This window comes from Penaeus chinensis, chromosome 1 (assembly GCF_019202785.1).
Source record: "Penaeus chinensis breed Huanghai No. 1 chromosome 1, ASM1920278v2, whole genome shotgun sequence".
Classification (NCBI taxonomy): domain Eukaryota; kingdom Metazoa; phylum Arthropoda; class Malacostraca; order Decapoda; family Penaeidae; genus Penaeus; species Penaeus chinensis.
The window spans coordinates 34,630,989-34,645,988 of NC_061819.1; the positions used below are offsets into that span (position 1 = coordinate 34,630,989).

At 35.9% G+C, this 15,000-nt stretch overlaps 2 protein-coding genes across 7 annotated transcripts in view; one reads left to right on the forward strand and one right to left on the reverse strand.

Annotated features, from left to right (window-relative positions):
• The window catches only part of LOC125045137 (KH domain-containing protein akap-1-like), a 13,727-nt gene extending 1,445 nt beyond the window's left edge, over positions 1–12,282 (reverse strand). Inside the window, exons 1-10 of one of the 6 annotated variants that reach the window (XM_047642586.1) lie at positions 12,111–12,242; positions 7,243–8,723; positions 6,349–7,146; positions 5,328–5,447; positions 4,134–4,257; positions 3,710–3,858; positions 3,376–3,556; positions 2,981–3,190; positions 2,698–2,831; positions 1–2,424 (exon numbers count right to left, since the gene is read on the reverse strand). The exon at positions 1–2,424 is cut by the window's left edge and continues 1,445 nt beyond it. In XM_047642586.1, coding sequence (XP_047498542.1) covers positions 2,353–2,424; positions 2,698–2,831; positions 2,981–3,190; positions 3,376–3,556; positions 3,710–3,858; positions 4,134–4,257; positions 5,328–5,447; positions 6,349–7,146; positions 7,243–8,723; positions 12,111–12,126 — 3,285 coding nt within the window. In that variant the 5' untranslated portion in view covers positions 12,127–12,242 and the 3' untranslated portion in view covers positions 1–2,352. Of the gene's footprint in view, positions 2,425–2,697; positions 2,832–2,980; positions 3,191–3,375; positions 3,557–3,709; positions 3,859–4,133; positions 4,258–5,327; positions 5,448–6,348; positions 8,724–12,110 lie in introns of all 6 variants that reach the window. The other 5 variants (XM_047642446.1, XM_047642664.1, XM_047642517.1 and 2 more) reach the window with 5 other exon arrangements.
• A 2,588-nt stretch (positions 12,283–14,870) lies between these two features.
• LOC125039222 overlaps positions 14,871–15,000 on the forward strand; it is a 23,091-nt gene continuing 22,961 nt past the window's right edge. Inside the window, exon 1 of the mRNA XM_047633062.1 lies at positions 14,871–14,948. Within this exon, the coding sequence (XP_047489018.1) occupies positions 14,871–14,948 (78 nt within the window). The remainder of the gene's footprint in view (positions 14,949–15,000) is intronic.

Genomic DNA, 15,000 nt, shown 5'->3' on the forward strand with positions numbered 1-15,000 from the left:
CCCTAAATATTGCTGAGAAAATTCTACATAGCATAAATAGAACATATCAATCGGGGAAGCTGAACTGAATAAAGGAAAGTAATAAGAAAATACCAGGTATAGCTGTATTACACCTTCCAACACCTATTTTCATGCAAGAGATTCAGGTCATGTTCAATTCCAAGCTATGACAAAAGTGACTTATTACTTCATTCTCTTAATATGCTCTGACCAAATAATGTATCTCCTTTGCATCAATCTATATTGCAAAGAAAGACTTTAAAGAACACATCCTTTTCTAACAACTTTCAACAACTTTCTTATTTTTACATTACATGGAATAAACACTCAATGGATAAATAATTTTGTAGTGGTATATCAAGACACTAAGCTCAAGAGAGAGATCTCAAATGTATAATACAAAACTGAATATATAGCACAGTCACTAACGACAATTTCCAAATATCTAATGACATTCAAAGATAAATCTAATACCTGCTTTCCAGAGTATTATTAATACTTTGCTTAGGGCAATCCATTCTCGCTCTACTGTTCCACTTCCCAACCGGGCTTTTTAAAAAGGTCTTCGCTTTTCTACACTAGTATTGCAGCTGTTTGAGAAATTGTGCCCTCTTGCATTACACACGGGATGGACAAGTACTGGTCTCACAAAAACTATATCAGCTTCAAGAAGGGTAGAGGAAAAGAGATACGAAGAAAGAAAAGGAGAGAAAAGGAATCAATTCCAGGAAATTAAATAATTAAATAATAACCTTTAGTCTCACTTTCACATCGGAAGTACATCGACCACACATACAACCTTGACACTGTCCAACAATATGCACGCTGCCTCCCCCTCAAGATTTTACAGTTCCAAGAGCAGATTTTTTAAAGAAGTTTGCAAAATTACATACAGGAGATTAAGCAAACCTCGTATACTGACTAGCTTGAATTTCGGCAGTCTTTAACGTTGTAAAAAAATTTGAATTATGTAACAAAATGGAAATTACTGATAAATGATACTGATAGAACTGATAGCTAACATAATCTCAAATTTGTAACAATAACAACCATAATTCAAGGGTACTGTTGATGAATCTAGCTTTCACAACCTTTTTTTCCCCATGAATTAACTTGTAAATGAAAAAGTTTTGAAAGAACTACTTAAGACAGTGAAATTTCAAATGACTACATACTAGTTACTGTATAAAAAGTTATGGCAAGCTTTTTTTTTTTATTTGTGTTTTTTATTTTGTATTCACTATTTTGATTTTCCTTTAGAACTATCATGTAAATTACCAAAGACTACAGTCCATTATATTCACTGCATCTTGTACTTTGATATCATTGTACCTATATATATATATATATATATATATATATATATATATATATATATATATATATATATAAACACATGGGCTAGTTTACACTTACATTTTTTTCAATTTAATAATCATGTTCTGAAAGAAGGGAAAAGCTCTTGATAATAATAAAGAGTGTTAAATATCTCTCGAACGCATATATAAATTAGGATTTCCACATCCGCTAGGGCTCCTTAAAACTACGCGCTGTAAACTCTTTACGAACCAGTGAAGACGTTAGGAAAATATGAACGCAATGAACAGTCTGTGCTGTGGTGGCAACTCTGGGCACGGGCAGAGGGAGGAGCAGGGAAGGGAGGAGGAGGAGGGGGGGATTCACAAAAAAACTTGTGTCAAACCAGCTGATTAGGGAGCAAGCCAGGCTCACCGGTAACAACTAGCTTGCTTAGGCACTTTCAAAGTCTTGATATCTCTGTGAACAATATAGAAAATTGCAATGCATGCGCATCAACAATGTATTTTGTCTGTGGGGGTCAGGGGGTCTTTTTTTTTTCTCTTCTATTCTTTCTATTTCTCTGGTTATGGATGCATGTCATTTATGTAATCTGTTCAGTACACTTGTTGATGAAATGAAAGGAAATGAAAGGGAATGAAGGGAAATGAGCAATGTTTCCAAGAAAGCAGAACAGAGAGGGAAATAAAAGAGGTATAATGAAAGAATGGATATGAATTTCTGTATTAAGATTCCTGTTGCAAAAATAAACCCAAATCTAAATGTTTAACTATCATCTAAAAAAGAAAAAAGAAAAAAAAAAAAGAAACAAATTCATATGCCATTATTCCATAAATTGCAAAAATGAAAAAAAAAAAAAAAAAAAAAAAAAAAGAGAGAGAGAGAGAACAACACTTACAAAAACAACATTGATCACAGTATACTTTCTCTTCTTCACATATACTGAAGGTCAACATATTCCTTCATACCACTTACAAAATGGTACAAAAAGGAAAGGTCACAGGTAACTTAGGTGGCTAGCGACTATGGCCAAGCTCAGCTGGCCGAGGGGGGGGCTATCCACTTCGCGTGGCCAAGGTGGACCATCTTCTCATTCAGGTTGATGTACTGCAACAGAGTCATAGCATAAGTTTTTCAAGAATCTCCTTTCTCTTCTTCCTCCTTTTTTTCTTTTTAGTTTGTTCATTTCTAGTTTCCTTGCCATAGTATTTATAGTTCAAATAATTCAATTTTATATTCCATAACAAAGTTATTGGTAAATTCATAAAAGCCACTAAGTATACTGTGACTAAAAAGAAGTGCAACTGAAAATAATGACCCATAAAAACAATCAAATACAAAAGCAAAACCATTACAAGCTCCCCAAGGGCTCTGCCTTACCTGATCCTGCTGTCTTCTGTAGAGGTTGACTAGAGGTACACCATCTTCAGTATACGAGACCACGGTGGTGAAAAGGATTGTGCCACTGACCAGTTCTTCGAGCACAGCTGCGGACGTGTCATCCCAGCCATCTTCTGCGAAAAACACGAATATGCCAGTGAGTAATCTCTTTCAAACTCTTTTCTGTTTGGCTCAGATAACATGCATTCTACAACAATTACACATACACCATTGATAACAGACCACCAATGCAATCAGGAGGAGAGAAAGCAGGGAAACTTACCTCCAACAGGCTGGATTCCATGCAACAGGCACTGAGAGGCTTGGAAAGGGAGCGTCATGTAGTCATAACGAATCTGTCTAAGGTCTGACGTGGGGAGGTTAAGGACTCCACCAACATCTAGTAATACCACCATAGCAGATTCTTCAGTGCAACTTAATACCTGGCTTCTCATCCACTGTTTGGCAACATGGCTTACACACACAGTCCCTTCTGCAAAGACATATTCATATATTGAAAGAGAGTAACATTTTGTGTATAAAACTTTCAACGTTTATCTTTAATACTTTATTTTCTTACAGCATAGCACCACAAAAATCTCCAAGTCTAAAAGCCAATCACCATCATATTCCTTACGCAATAAGTTCACAACAAATAATCCTTCTCAGCAGACTAACCTTGAATGGGCACAGGCAAGGGTGGGGTGTTCAAGCCGTCCCCATAGTTGAGGTTCATGCAAGAGTGGAGACGCTGCAGGGCAGAGAAGGAGGGGTGGAGAGGCTGCTGCACCCACAATTCCCCGCCACTCATGACGGAACTCACACGCACCTCTACCACCACACCAGCTGTCAGTTCAATCTGGAAAAAATAAATGAATACATAAATAAAAAATTCATCAATATGAGACAAAACTTTGTGATCTTACACATTAACTATGACATAACCTTCTGACAACATGATTCTACCCCAACTCAGCTACCAACCCAAATCCCCAAGCCACCCACACCTTACCTGCATGGCTTGCGTGTTGACGGTGGGCTGAGTGGCAGGCGGCACTGGCCCTCTCCCGGACACTGGCTCGAGGGTGACATCAGGGTATCTGTCAAGGGGGAAGTGCTCTCTGATCATCCTTATGGCTGCATCAACCTGCTGTTTGGTACCTGAAGAATAAAATATAATTTGGCATGTTACACTATTATTAATAAAAGTACATATAATCAAACTGCTGTTACGATTAATATTGGAAAGAAAGAAGGGTGGGGGAAATCTTAACACTCATACATATAAATAACAGTAAATAAATGAATCAAAAATATATCAAATAAAAATTTAATCAATTACAAGAAAGAAAGAGACCACAATGCAATTTCATCATCTCACAGCAAGTTATAACCCCCCCCCCCCCCCACCATACACACAAAAAATCTTAACTCACCTTCAACGGAACATAACTTTAGCCTTCTGTTCTTGTGTGGATACACTATAAGCGTTGCATCAGTGGTAGCCTTGATCTTGTTTACAAAGGCTCCCTTCTTGCCAATCAACCTTCCTACCAGTGTCTGAAAAAAATGTATGTTATTTCTTTCCAAATATCTGGTTCTGAGTCACACTGCAAAATCTTGCACACTTTCATGCTCTAAATGCAACTACAAGATCCTGGTTTGAGGCCTTGATACAGACATGCAGGAAATAATGAAGTATTAGTGATATTTATTTTACTAAATTCCCATTAAAATATTCGGTTGCTGCCAATGAGTGCCACATGTGACACATAAATGTCAAATGTTGGGTGTCATATGTATGTGACTTTACTTAACCAACTGCAAGGCATTATGCATGCATTCATCTGCAACAAACAAAAATTGCAAGTGTGAAATTATGCTGTTTCCCCACTATTTTTATCTTCTGAGGTTTACTGTATTTCTGGAGAGCTGTACCTTTTCAACTGTAGCAGTGCCATAAAAATGAATTCTTTACTGATTCTATAAGACAAAATAGTTCCCTGGTTCATGTGTGTACTTCACCTGAGATTTCTGTCATAAATATTTATCCTCTCCCACTTACCCATTCCCTGCATTGGCGGGGGAAAAGGTATATGCAACCTGGGTGCACAGCAGATTTGAGTAATTTCATTCTCTCTCTGACTATGTTTCTAGGTTGCTTTGCTGGCTTCCACTACCTGTTTTTTACATGTTTTATATGAAAATGATTCAAACTAAATTCTGAAAAGTAACAAAACTTTAGTTTCTCTACATATACCTACACTAACTGTGCTAAACACCTACTTCATAAATACAGTCTTTCCAATAAAACCTAGACTACAAATAAATAAGAAAAAATATTTATCCCCTAAAAAAGCTAACATTTACATTAAAACACTCGGATGAAAAAAAAAAAAAATCTGATATAATCCCTGAAGCAGCAACAAAACAAAAGAAAGAAAACTAAACAAGTACATGGGAGGACAGACAGAAGACAAGCAAGTGCAGAGGCAACTGGCACAGCACCATGCAAAAAGATTTGCATCTTGGAATACAGCCCACCCTGGCATGAAGACACTTGATAATGATTTTCGCCCACTCTCAGGACTTCTCAAACCCTCTACGATTAAACAGGATATGACACTCACCTGTGGAATTTCAAATTCAAAGAACAAAAACTGCTCTTGGTTGAACACTGGACATGCCGATGGATTAAATACAGTCTCGGGTTCCACTTCAATGCTTCCCTGGCCGCTGTCAATCGATTTCTGAAAAGGAGTTAATCAGCTATTGACATAATTTTTCATTAGCAAACAGTGACATGCACTTCACCTATCACATATCTGTTACTTTTACAATATGAACTTCTCTTTACAAACCAGAATGGACTAACCCACCGATGTTAAGGATAGAAGCAGATATAACGTCTACTCTGTTTTTCTTTAAATCATTTCTTTACACAGAGTCAATTACTAAGCTTAGCTAACCTTATCTATGCAACCCATTCCTTGAATTCTTGGCTATTATATTACTACAATTGCTTGTAATAATGTCAACAATAGAAATAATAATCTTTTTTTTTTTTTTTTTTTTTACATATTTTCAAGGATGAGGGTAACTTAACTATGTAAAGACAGGTAGGTCTAGCAATTGACTTCTTGGTGACTAAGTGCTTGAGAAGCCATCGTAGTTGAAACAATATTACTAAACCAAGACCAAAGTTGCCAGCATGTGTAGCCAGTGTCAACGGGTTAAAAGTTCTTCAACAGCCTGTTTATCTACAATCATACAATGGACTAAATTCCCCTGCCTTCAAAATTTACTCATTCACAAGTTAACTAATATTTGTATTTGTTCCTCTATCCATCCTGAATATCTTTACTAACCATTTCACCTCCCATTTCACTGACAAAATAAGAAACATTGATACAGTAAAAAAAAAAAAAAAAAAAAAAAAAATATGATTAATAATATGATCATGGCACTACAAAAACAATGAAAACTAGAAGTAGCCTTAGCAGGATGAGCATATTAGGAACACTTTGCTTTATACCAAACATAGATAAACCTATACCATATAAGAGTTCATAAAATCTCTCTTTTACTGTTACCTCTATAATCAGAAATTTCAAGCATTCTAAACTTCTTTACACACAAAATGATACATACCAGGCTTTGCGAGTCGCAGTTGTGGCTGTCGGTCTCCGACACGGGGTACGTTTCCAGATCAGTAACTGCTGGTTCCACCCCTACAGTCTGGGAATTTTCCTTCGTTTGGCTTACGTTGTTGGTGGTTTTCGGCTCGGGGGGAACTTCACTACGAGGGGGGGCCTGCTTGCCACCTCTCCTCCTCCGGCCCTTCTCTGAGGCCTCCTTCGCAGGCTTCTTTGTGCTGCCTTGCTTTGAGCCCTCTTTCGATGAGGAAACTGCACTATTCTTTTTGTTCGATTTCTGTTCAGTGCTCTTGGAAGGAGCCTCAGACACCTGGACTTTGCAGACTGGGTGCTTTGGCTCAAGCTCAGTCGTGTGCAGTTCAGCCTTTTCTCTCGCAATTTCTTCTTGCACTTCAGCAGCCCAATTCAAAATCTGTTTGTCATTACAATCTGGCACAGTGTCAACTGCAGGAATAACCTCGGCTGTCACATTGGGAATAACCTCAGCTGTCACATTGGGAATAACCTCAGTTGTCATATTTGCAATAACATCAGCGGTCACATTGGGAATAACCTCAGTTGTCATATTTGCAATAACCTCAGCTGTCACATTGGGAATAACCTCAGTTGTCATATTTGCAATAACCTCAGCTGTCACATTGGGAATAACCTCAGTTGTCATATTTGCAATAACCTCAGCTGTCACATTGGGAATAACCTCAGTTGTCATATTTGCAATAACCTCAGCTGTCACATTGGGAATAACCTCAGTTGTCATATTTGCAATAACCTCAGATGTCACGTTGGGAATAACCTCAGTTGTCATATTTGCAATAACCTCAGCTGTCACATTGGGAATAACCTCAGTTGTCATATTTGCAATAACCTCAGATGTCACGTTGGGAATAACCTCAGCTTTTACATCAACATTTTTCTGAACACTAGTGGCATTGTCAGACATCTCAATCCCATTAACTAATACAGCTTCATCAATATGGTTTTCTTGGATGACAGATGGATTAGTAGATGCCTCTTGTATAACAACAGACTCGGCCTCCACCAAACTAATATCTTGTTGGATTCCATCATCTTGCTCCAACTTATTTTCTTCTTCCAAACAATCTAGTTCTCTTTTCTCCACTACTACTTCTTCTTCACAACTATCAATTTTTGTGGTTTCACTAGAAATTGCATCTCCATTACTGCTAGAAACATCTACGTTACTTTCTTTTTGGTTACTTGCCTCTGTCTCTAATTCTGGCTTGCCCTCCATTACAGCTACAGTCTTTATCTTTTCAAGAGCACTGGCAGGTAAAGTTAAAGTTAACTCTTCTTTTGTCTCTTCCTTCACCTCATTTAGAATTTCTTCATTCTGTGTATTTGAAAGTGATGACTCAGATTTTTGTACTTTGCCTGCATCATTACAATTTACAGTTTCATCGACACACAATGCAGAGGCTATGATTTGGGTCTCTATGTTTGTACTTGGTGGCGTGTCACTCTTGTCTACCTCCCCTTCGGAGATTCTTGGCACATCTTGGTCTTCAGGTAATGCTTCTCTAAGATACATCTTTGTGACTTGTACAATGTCCTCCTGCATGTCTCTATCAGTGCTATAGTTATCCTCCTGTTGACATGCCTGAGCGGCTTCCTTTTCACATGATGATCCATCCTCTGGCCTATTAATAATGCTCGACTCCAGAGTACTATTAGGAGAGCTACCAGGGGCTTCTGCAGTGTCTGCTTTGGCACTTTCAAGAGACTGAACAACTTCATTTTCCTTGGAGGGGATAACAAGGCTTCCATCAATTTCGTCCTTATCAGCTTTCAGCACTACTTCATCCTTCACTGGCAAAGACCTCTCCTTCTCGTCCAGCTGGCATTCATCACCCAAACAACTAGGAGCATTCAGGGTCACGATACAGGATGTGAGCACGTCAATCTTCACTGTGGATTCCTTGCAATTGTCTTGTGTTTCATTAGTTGTAATAGAAGCAATGTCTTCAGGAGGCACACATTTGTCTGAGTTTACCTCCTGGCTGGTCTTCTGCTTTTCCCCATCAAAAGACCCTTCACTTCTGGGTGCAAAATCATCAGGTGACAAATCACTGTTTTCTTCAGCTGGAACATGACCATTTAAGCTCTTATAGGAAACATAGTTATTCTTCTCCTGGTGATCTTTGGACTCCCTATGGGGCTCAGTTTCCCCCCCCACATGCACGTCTGATTTTTCATGTGACGACACTTCAGTAAGTGTGCCAACCTTGTGCCTGGGGCTCGAGACATCCTTGCCTCCTTGCTGTGTGTGGCACTTTCGTGACCTTAGGATTATGTAGATCAGGGCACTAGCCCCAGTAATGGCTGCCGCTGCTCCGAGGGCAACCTTCATCCCTGTGGAAAGGTTAGAGTCTTAGAAATTTTGCATGGCGTAAAAACATGACTTCCAACTGCATGTACAACAGGATCCAGTCTTTATTTTCTTCCTTACTATAAGAAGCAAAGAATAAAACAAAATGAACCGCTGCTAAGTGAGCTGTAATCTCTACTTAATGTCAAGCATACTTGAGTCAAAGATTACCAGAAAAAAATGAAAGAAAGAGACACAAAATAAATCATTAAAATAATAATTATCAGTCGGACTGTGTGTTATGGATGACAATCGAACACTTCAATGGCTGCAACTATAAGCCATGCAACTTATTTCAAAACAGCAAAGCTTATGTGATCAGGGGAGCAATATTGCAAGAATTATTAAAGTAAGCTAATGTCACTGTCATAAAAGAAATAACAAAAGCCTTCCCTTACACATTTTTCTTTGCAGACTAGACATGTTATCTAACTCCACTATAATATTATAGTGTGAGTGTGAGTGTGAGTGTGAGTGTGAGTGTGAGTGTGAGTGTGAGTGTGGGTGTGAGTGTGTGTGTCTGTGTGTTTGTGTAAATATATATATATATATATATAAATATAGGATATGTTTATATTCATATAATATATATATATATATATATATATATATATGTTCATATATATATCTATATATATATTCATATATATCTATATCTATAGATATCTATCACTCTCATTAATTAATTAATTCATTCATTCATTCATTCATTCTCTCTCTCTCTCTCGCTCTCTCTCTCTATATATAAGTAAATACATATATACATGTGTGCATTTGCATGTGTATGTGTATGTGTATGTATATGTGTGTGTGTGTATCTATATTCATATATATATATAATATATATATATATACAAATATATATACATATATATAGACATAAATATAGATATATATATATACACACACATATAAATATATATACATACATATACATACATATATATATATATATATATATATACATACACACACACATATATATACATATATATACATATATATACATATACATATACACACACACACACACACACACACACACACACACACACACACACACACACACACACACACACACACACACCACATACACATACGCATACACATACGCATACACATACACATACACATACACATACACATACACAAACACACACACATATATATATATGAGAGAGAAGAGAAGAGAGAGAGAGAGAGAGAGAGAGAGAGAGAGAGAGAGAGAGAGAGAGAGAGAGAGAGAGAGAGAGAGAGAGAGAGAGAGAGAGAGAGAGAGAGAGAATGTATATAGATGTATATTTATTTGTATATCTATATCAACACACGTCTATCTATCTATCTATTGATCTATCTATTGATCTATCTATTCATATATCTATATCTACACACGTCTTTCTATCTATCTATTGATCTATCTATCCATATGTACAATTTTACACATACACATAATCTGTAAATAAGTTCCTGAAGATAACATTTGGCTACAATACCTACCTGATTATTTTCACATTATTCATTATTCATCATCTAAGGAACATTTAGAATTTAGAAGTATTCACAAGACACCTACTTACAAATGACTAGCTAACAAACTTAAGTACAAAACTCGTCTTGCAATTACTTTCACAAAAGAAGAGGTTTCTTAATCCTTATTTTGATAAATGAACTGAAAGAAAATGGAACATAAAAATAAATGGAATCAATGTATGAACAGATGATGTATAATGAATCAGAGAAATGAATGAATGAACGGAACAAACAAATAAATAAAATCAAAGAAAAAATGATATGAATAAACAAAATCAATGGATAACTGGAATGAATACATAAAATCAATGAATAACTGGAATGAAAGACTGACTGAATGACGCAGGCAGAACGAACCAACAATTTCAACAAGTAGATTCTTACACAACTAGTAAACCTACCTACATTCCTTTGCCCAAAGGAAAACCTCTCAGCTGTCCTTACTTCCATCACAAAAACACAAAATCACAAGCAATTAAACATGCAAATTCTCGGAGCAACTTAAAATCTTTATAAAACTGAAGCAACATGCATATGCAGCAAAAGCAAAAATATACTAATAAAAGCAGCAATTTAGATTAAAAATTACGAGCCTATCTTCGACTTAGAAAGCGCGCTATGCTCCTTCAACGATAAAAGCTCTGGACTAATAAGCTTTCCTCTTCTAACTCACTCGTCAAGTGTAAAAGCACTAATCCAAAGGCAAATCCAAACACAACCTCTTTCCGTTTACATGTTCCTTTTGACCCATACGTTATTCTGTCAACCATCTCTTAGCAAATCGAACGCAAGATAAAATTCGGAAGGCATTTCAAGCTCCATCTTTTGATAAATCTATTATTGATACATCCTTTTTGAAATTTTTCCCTTTTGGGACTTCTTGATCAGTAAAATATGTGTCTTTCTTAGGGAGGTATATATCACCATTACAGAGGCTTCATTTATATACGTTTAAGTCCGGAAAAAAACTAGCTTATATTTCATTATCTGGACTGAGTCAGTGCCTTTAGGTGATATGCATTTAGAGGAACCACGTCATTAATGAAGTTGATAATGGTTTCTCGTCCTTACTTGGGGAAATACATGACAAAAATGACATAATAAGAAAATTGGATCTCCCGTCCGTACAAAAGTTTTACCCGACTTTTGGAATTTCAAAAAACGAACAGATTTCTGACAGGCAATTAAATCGTCTTTCGAAAGGCAACATCAATTCGAACAAGCAGCAGACGCACTCAAACAAAAACAAAAGAAACTCGGGAAGCCTCTGCAAGTATACGCACGAGAACACCCGTTTCAGCAGAAAAGGGAAAGAGAAATATAGCGAAAAACTAATGAACCGGGACAGAAATTTAAGCTCTTCACCTACAATACGAACGCTAACAACACCCAACGGAAATTGCCTCGGATCTCGCAATAACCTACGAGGCTAATGAACTACATAAAATAAAAGGTAACAAAATAGAAAAATAAAAAATACATCAGCAACGTCATGCAAAAGTGCCATCTACCTCGCCAACCAACTACAACCAACACTTCAACTAATCTCAACAAAAGCAAACTCTTACGCCTGACAGCTGATCTACCAAACGTTAATTAAACCCAATGAACAACGTCTCATATATTATCGATTTCCGCCCATGCACTGCAGCAAATCCTCCTTAGCTATCGACATACCATCCAAGCTAGGGATAATCAACGACTCATTGTGCTTTCTAGTTCAAAATCGCCTTGAAATACGAGGGAAAAAGGTATTGGAAAAAAAGATTATTAATAAAAATACTCACAAACTCACTACCGTCGTCATGCACAGCCACTGGAATTCACAAAAACGTACTTACCCCATAAAAAATACATGTATTCAACTAGAAAAAGGATAAAGAATGATAAATACGAGATGCTTTTTTACCACATAGAGATATTTAGTGAAAATTTTTATCCTACGCAGCACGTGCTCTTGCCATACTCGACACTGATCACTGAACTTCCACGCGACTTTGGGAGACTTTGCAGACTTTTTTTTTTTTTTTCTTTTGACAAGTTTTGCGATTTGGTTTAAATTCCTTTCGTTTTAATTTTGATCAATTCGATTCGGTGAGGACTTACGGGATTTTAGTATTACTGAAAGTCCGGGGTCAAGAATCACTAAGGTGAAATGCAAAACAAAGGTTTATATGACAAAGACATGTTATAAGAGAAATTGCGAATTCTTCTTTCAAATACGAAAAAGGAGAGTTTAGATAAAGACTTTACATGGAGTCGTAATGCAAGTTCTTGTTATTCATGTCTTGGAAGGATACTAATTGCAACAATAAAATACAAAACACAATAGTGACACAACACAATAATGTCATGTGAAAGAATCATAATTTATATTTTGCATTCAAAACTTCAGAAGCTTAGAAAGCAGGAAAACCGAATAAATGTCGTATGAACGATGAGTCACACGGATAATAAAGACAAAGGTGATTGTGACAAATCCCTCCTAAAGTCGCGGCGAAGTCGGAAAAGTGTCGGATTCAAGGTACGCCGTCACCCCGGGTCCAGTTGCCAAGTAGTCTTTAAAATCCACCATATTAACAAATACACCGAAAAACAAGAACTGCAATTAGACACCGACACTTCAAACCATCATTACATTTTTCGTGTTTTCCGATATACGAAACCGCAATAAGTTTGATGTAGCGGCATGAGATGTCCTTTTTTGGTCACTCATCCTGGCCAAGCGGTTACCAAGTCGTCAATAAGAGAATCCATATCTTCTAATACATTATCAAATAATAATTTCCTGGCAACAACGACCTGTCAAAATACCAAATATCCATAAAATCTAAAACCCTTTAACGAAATCGAGTCGAATAACACGCCATTTGGCCGAAATTATCGTACTAAATCGTTACGCGCGGTTTCCCTCTCTTTTGTGTTCATAACTGGATGTTATTTGATCTTTCGTGAACTTATTAAGTGTACTTTTGCTGTAATGCGAGACATCTGCTTTTAACCTAATTTTGTTTGTGTTCTCGCTGTTGAGTTAAACAAGAACAACAACGATGATAACAATGGAGAAAAAAAAACAAAAACATTATTAACATACCGGGAAGTTTTCCAAGTAAACACTTGCTTTATTTTTAAGTTTCTGTTTATATTTATCGATTATCATGACTACTGGTATATGTACTGTAATAAAGAAACTAAAGAGATTCATTACTGTGTCATTATGATTTGAAACTGAATATTCATAATACTGATAATACCAACGGATAAAATAAATCATTAAACTTATGAATTATTGTATAAATAAACTGTTACTATTAAATATTCTCATAGAAAAAAAAATATATTTTTTTCAGCAATAACATCACTCTCATAGACAAATATTAAAGGAATGGCAAATGTAACATATGAAAAGTGAAAGAAGACGCTCCTCGGTTGCCATAGTAACGCATGACGCCTCAGGAGTCAAGAATTCTCAGAGCTGGATTTACATTACGGTCATAATCCACAGCAATATCAAAGTAAGTTGCGCTTGTTAAAACACATCTAATATCTTGCTAGTGTACTTTTAAATCATATAGATGTATCCGATTTATTTCAGAACAGGGTGAATTTCTCTCAGGCTGAATCAAAAAGGTGTTTTCAAGTACTGACTCATTTTTCGTGGTAGTGGAAATTTTGACTCATTTATCAATTTGTCTATTTATGTATCAATTAATTCCTTTGCCAATATCATCATCGTGACCAACACTATCGTCATCATTACTACTGTTATTATTCTTATCCGTGTTATCATTATCATTATTATTATCATTTTAATTTATTCATTAGATATTCTAATGATGCTCTTATTCTGATTGTTATCATTATCATTATCATAATTATCATACTTTCCCTTATCACCGCATCGTAATAATTACCATTCTTGTTATTTCTAATTATCATTATCGTAATTATTTTAATGATGGTAGTTATCGCATTGTTATCGGTATTCTCATTATAATCATCATAATTAGTGACGATATTGTAATCTTTATTTATGTCATTATATTTTTACTGTTATTATTGCTTTATCTTAGTTGTCATTACTACTATTTCATTGATATTGTTATTTTCTTTCTCACTATTTCTATGTTTATTGTTATATCTTTATCATCATTATCTCTTATTACGGTTATTATTGTTTTTATTATATTCACTGGTACTATCACTCACCATAGCGTTACTAATTTTACCATTATAATTTTGATATAATCGTGACCTTCATTGTCATTGTTGTTATTATTGTCATATCATTATCATGATTACCAATATTTTACTATAATCATTCTTGAAAATGTTATTATCATTAGTGTTACTAATTTTATTACTGTTAGTTATTATCGTTATACTTATGATTCTTGACATTAAGTTGCCTGCATTAACAACAGTAATATAACTACTATTATAATTTATTTCCCCATTATCATGATCATTAACACTATCATACAATTATCCTCACAGTTATAATCTTATTGCTCAACATCATTAGCATAATAATCATTAGTATCCCTCATTAACATCTCTTTAATTATTTTCAACATGTATTTTTTCCACGACTCGGCAGAATGGTCGAGTCCGAACAGTCACCGAAATCAGCCTCATATGAAACGCTGGAGAAAGACCTGGAACTATTATCTGCCAAGGTGAGAGAGAGAGAGAGAGATAGATAGATAGATAGATAGATAGATAGAGAGA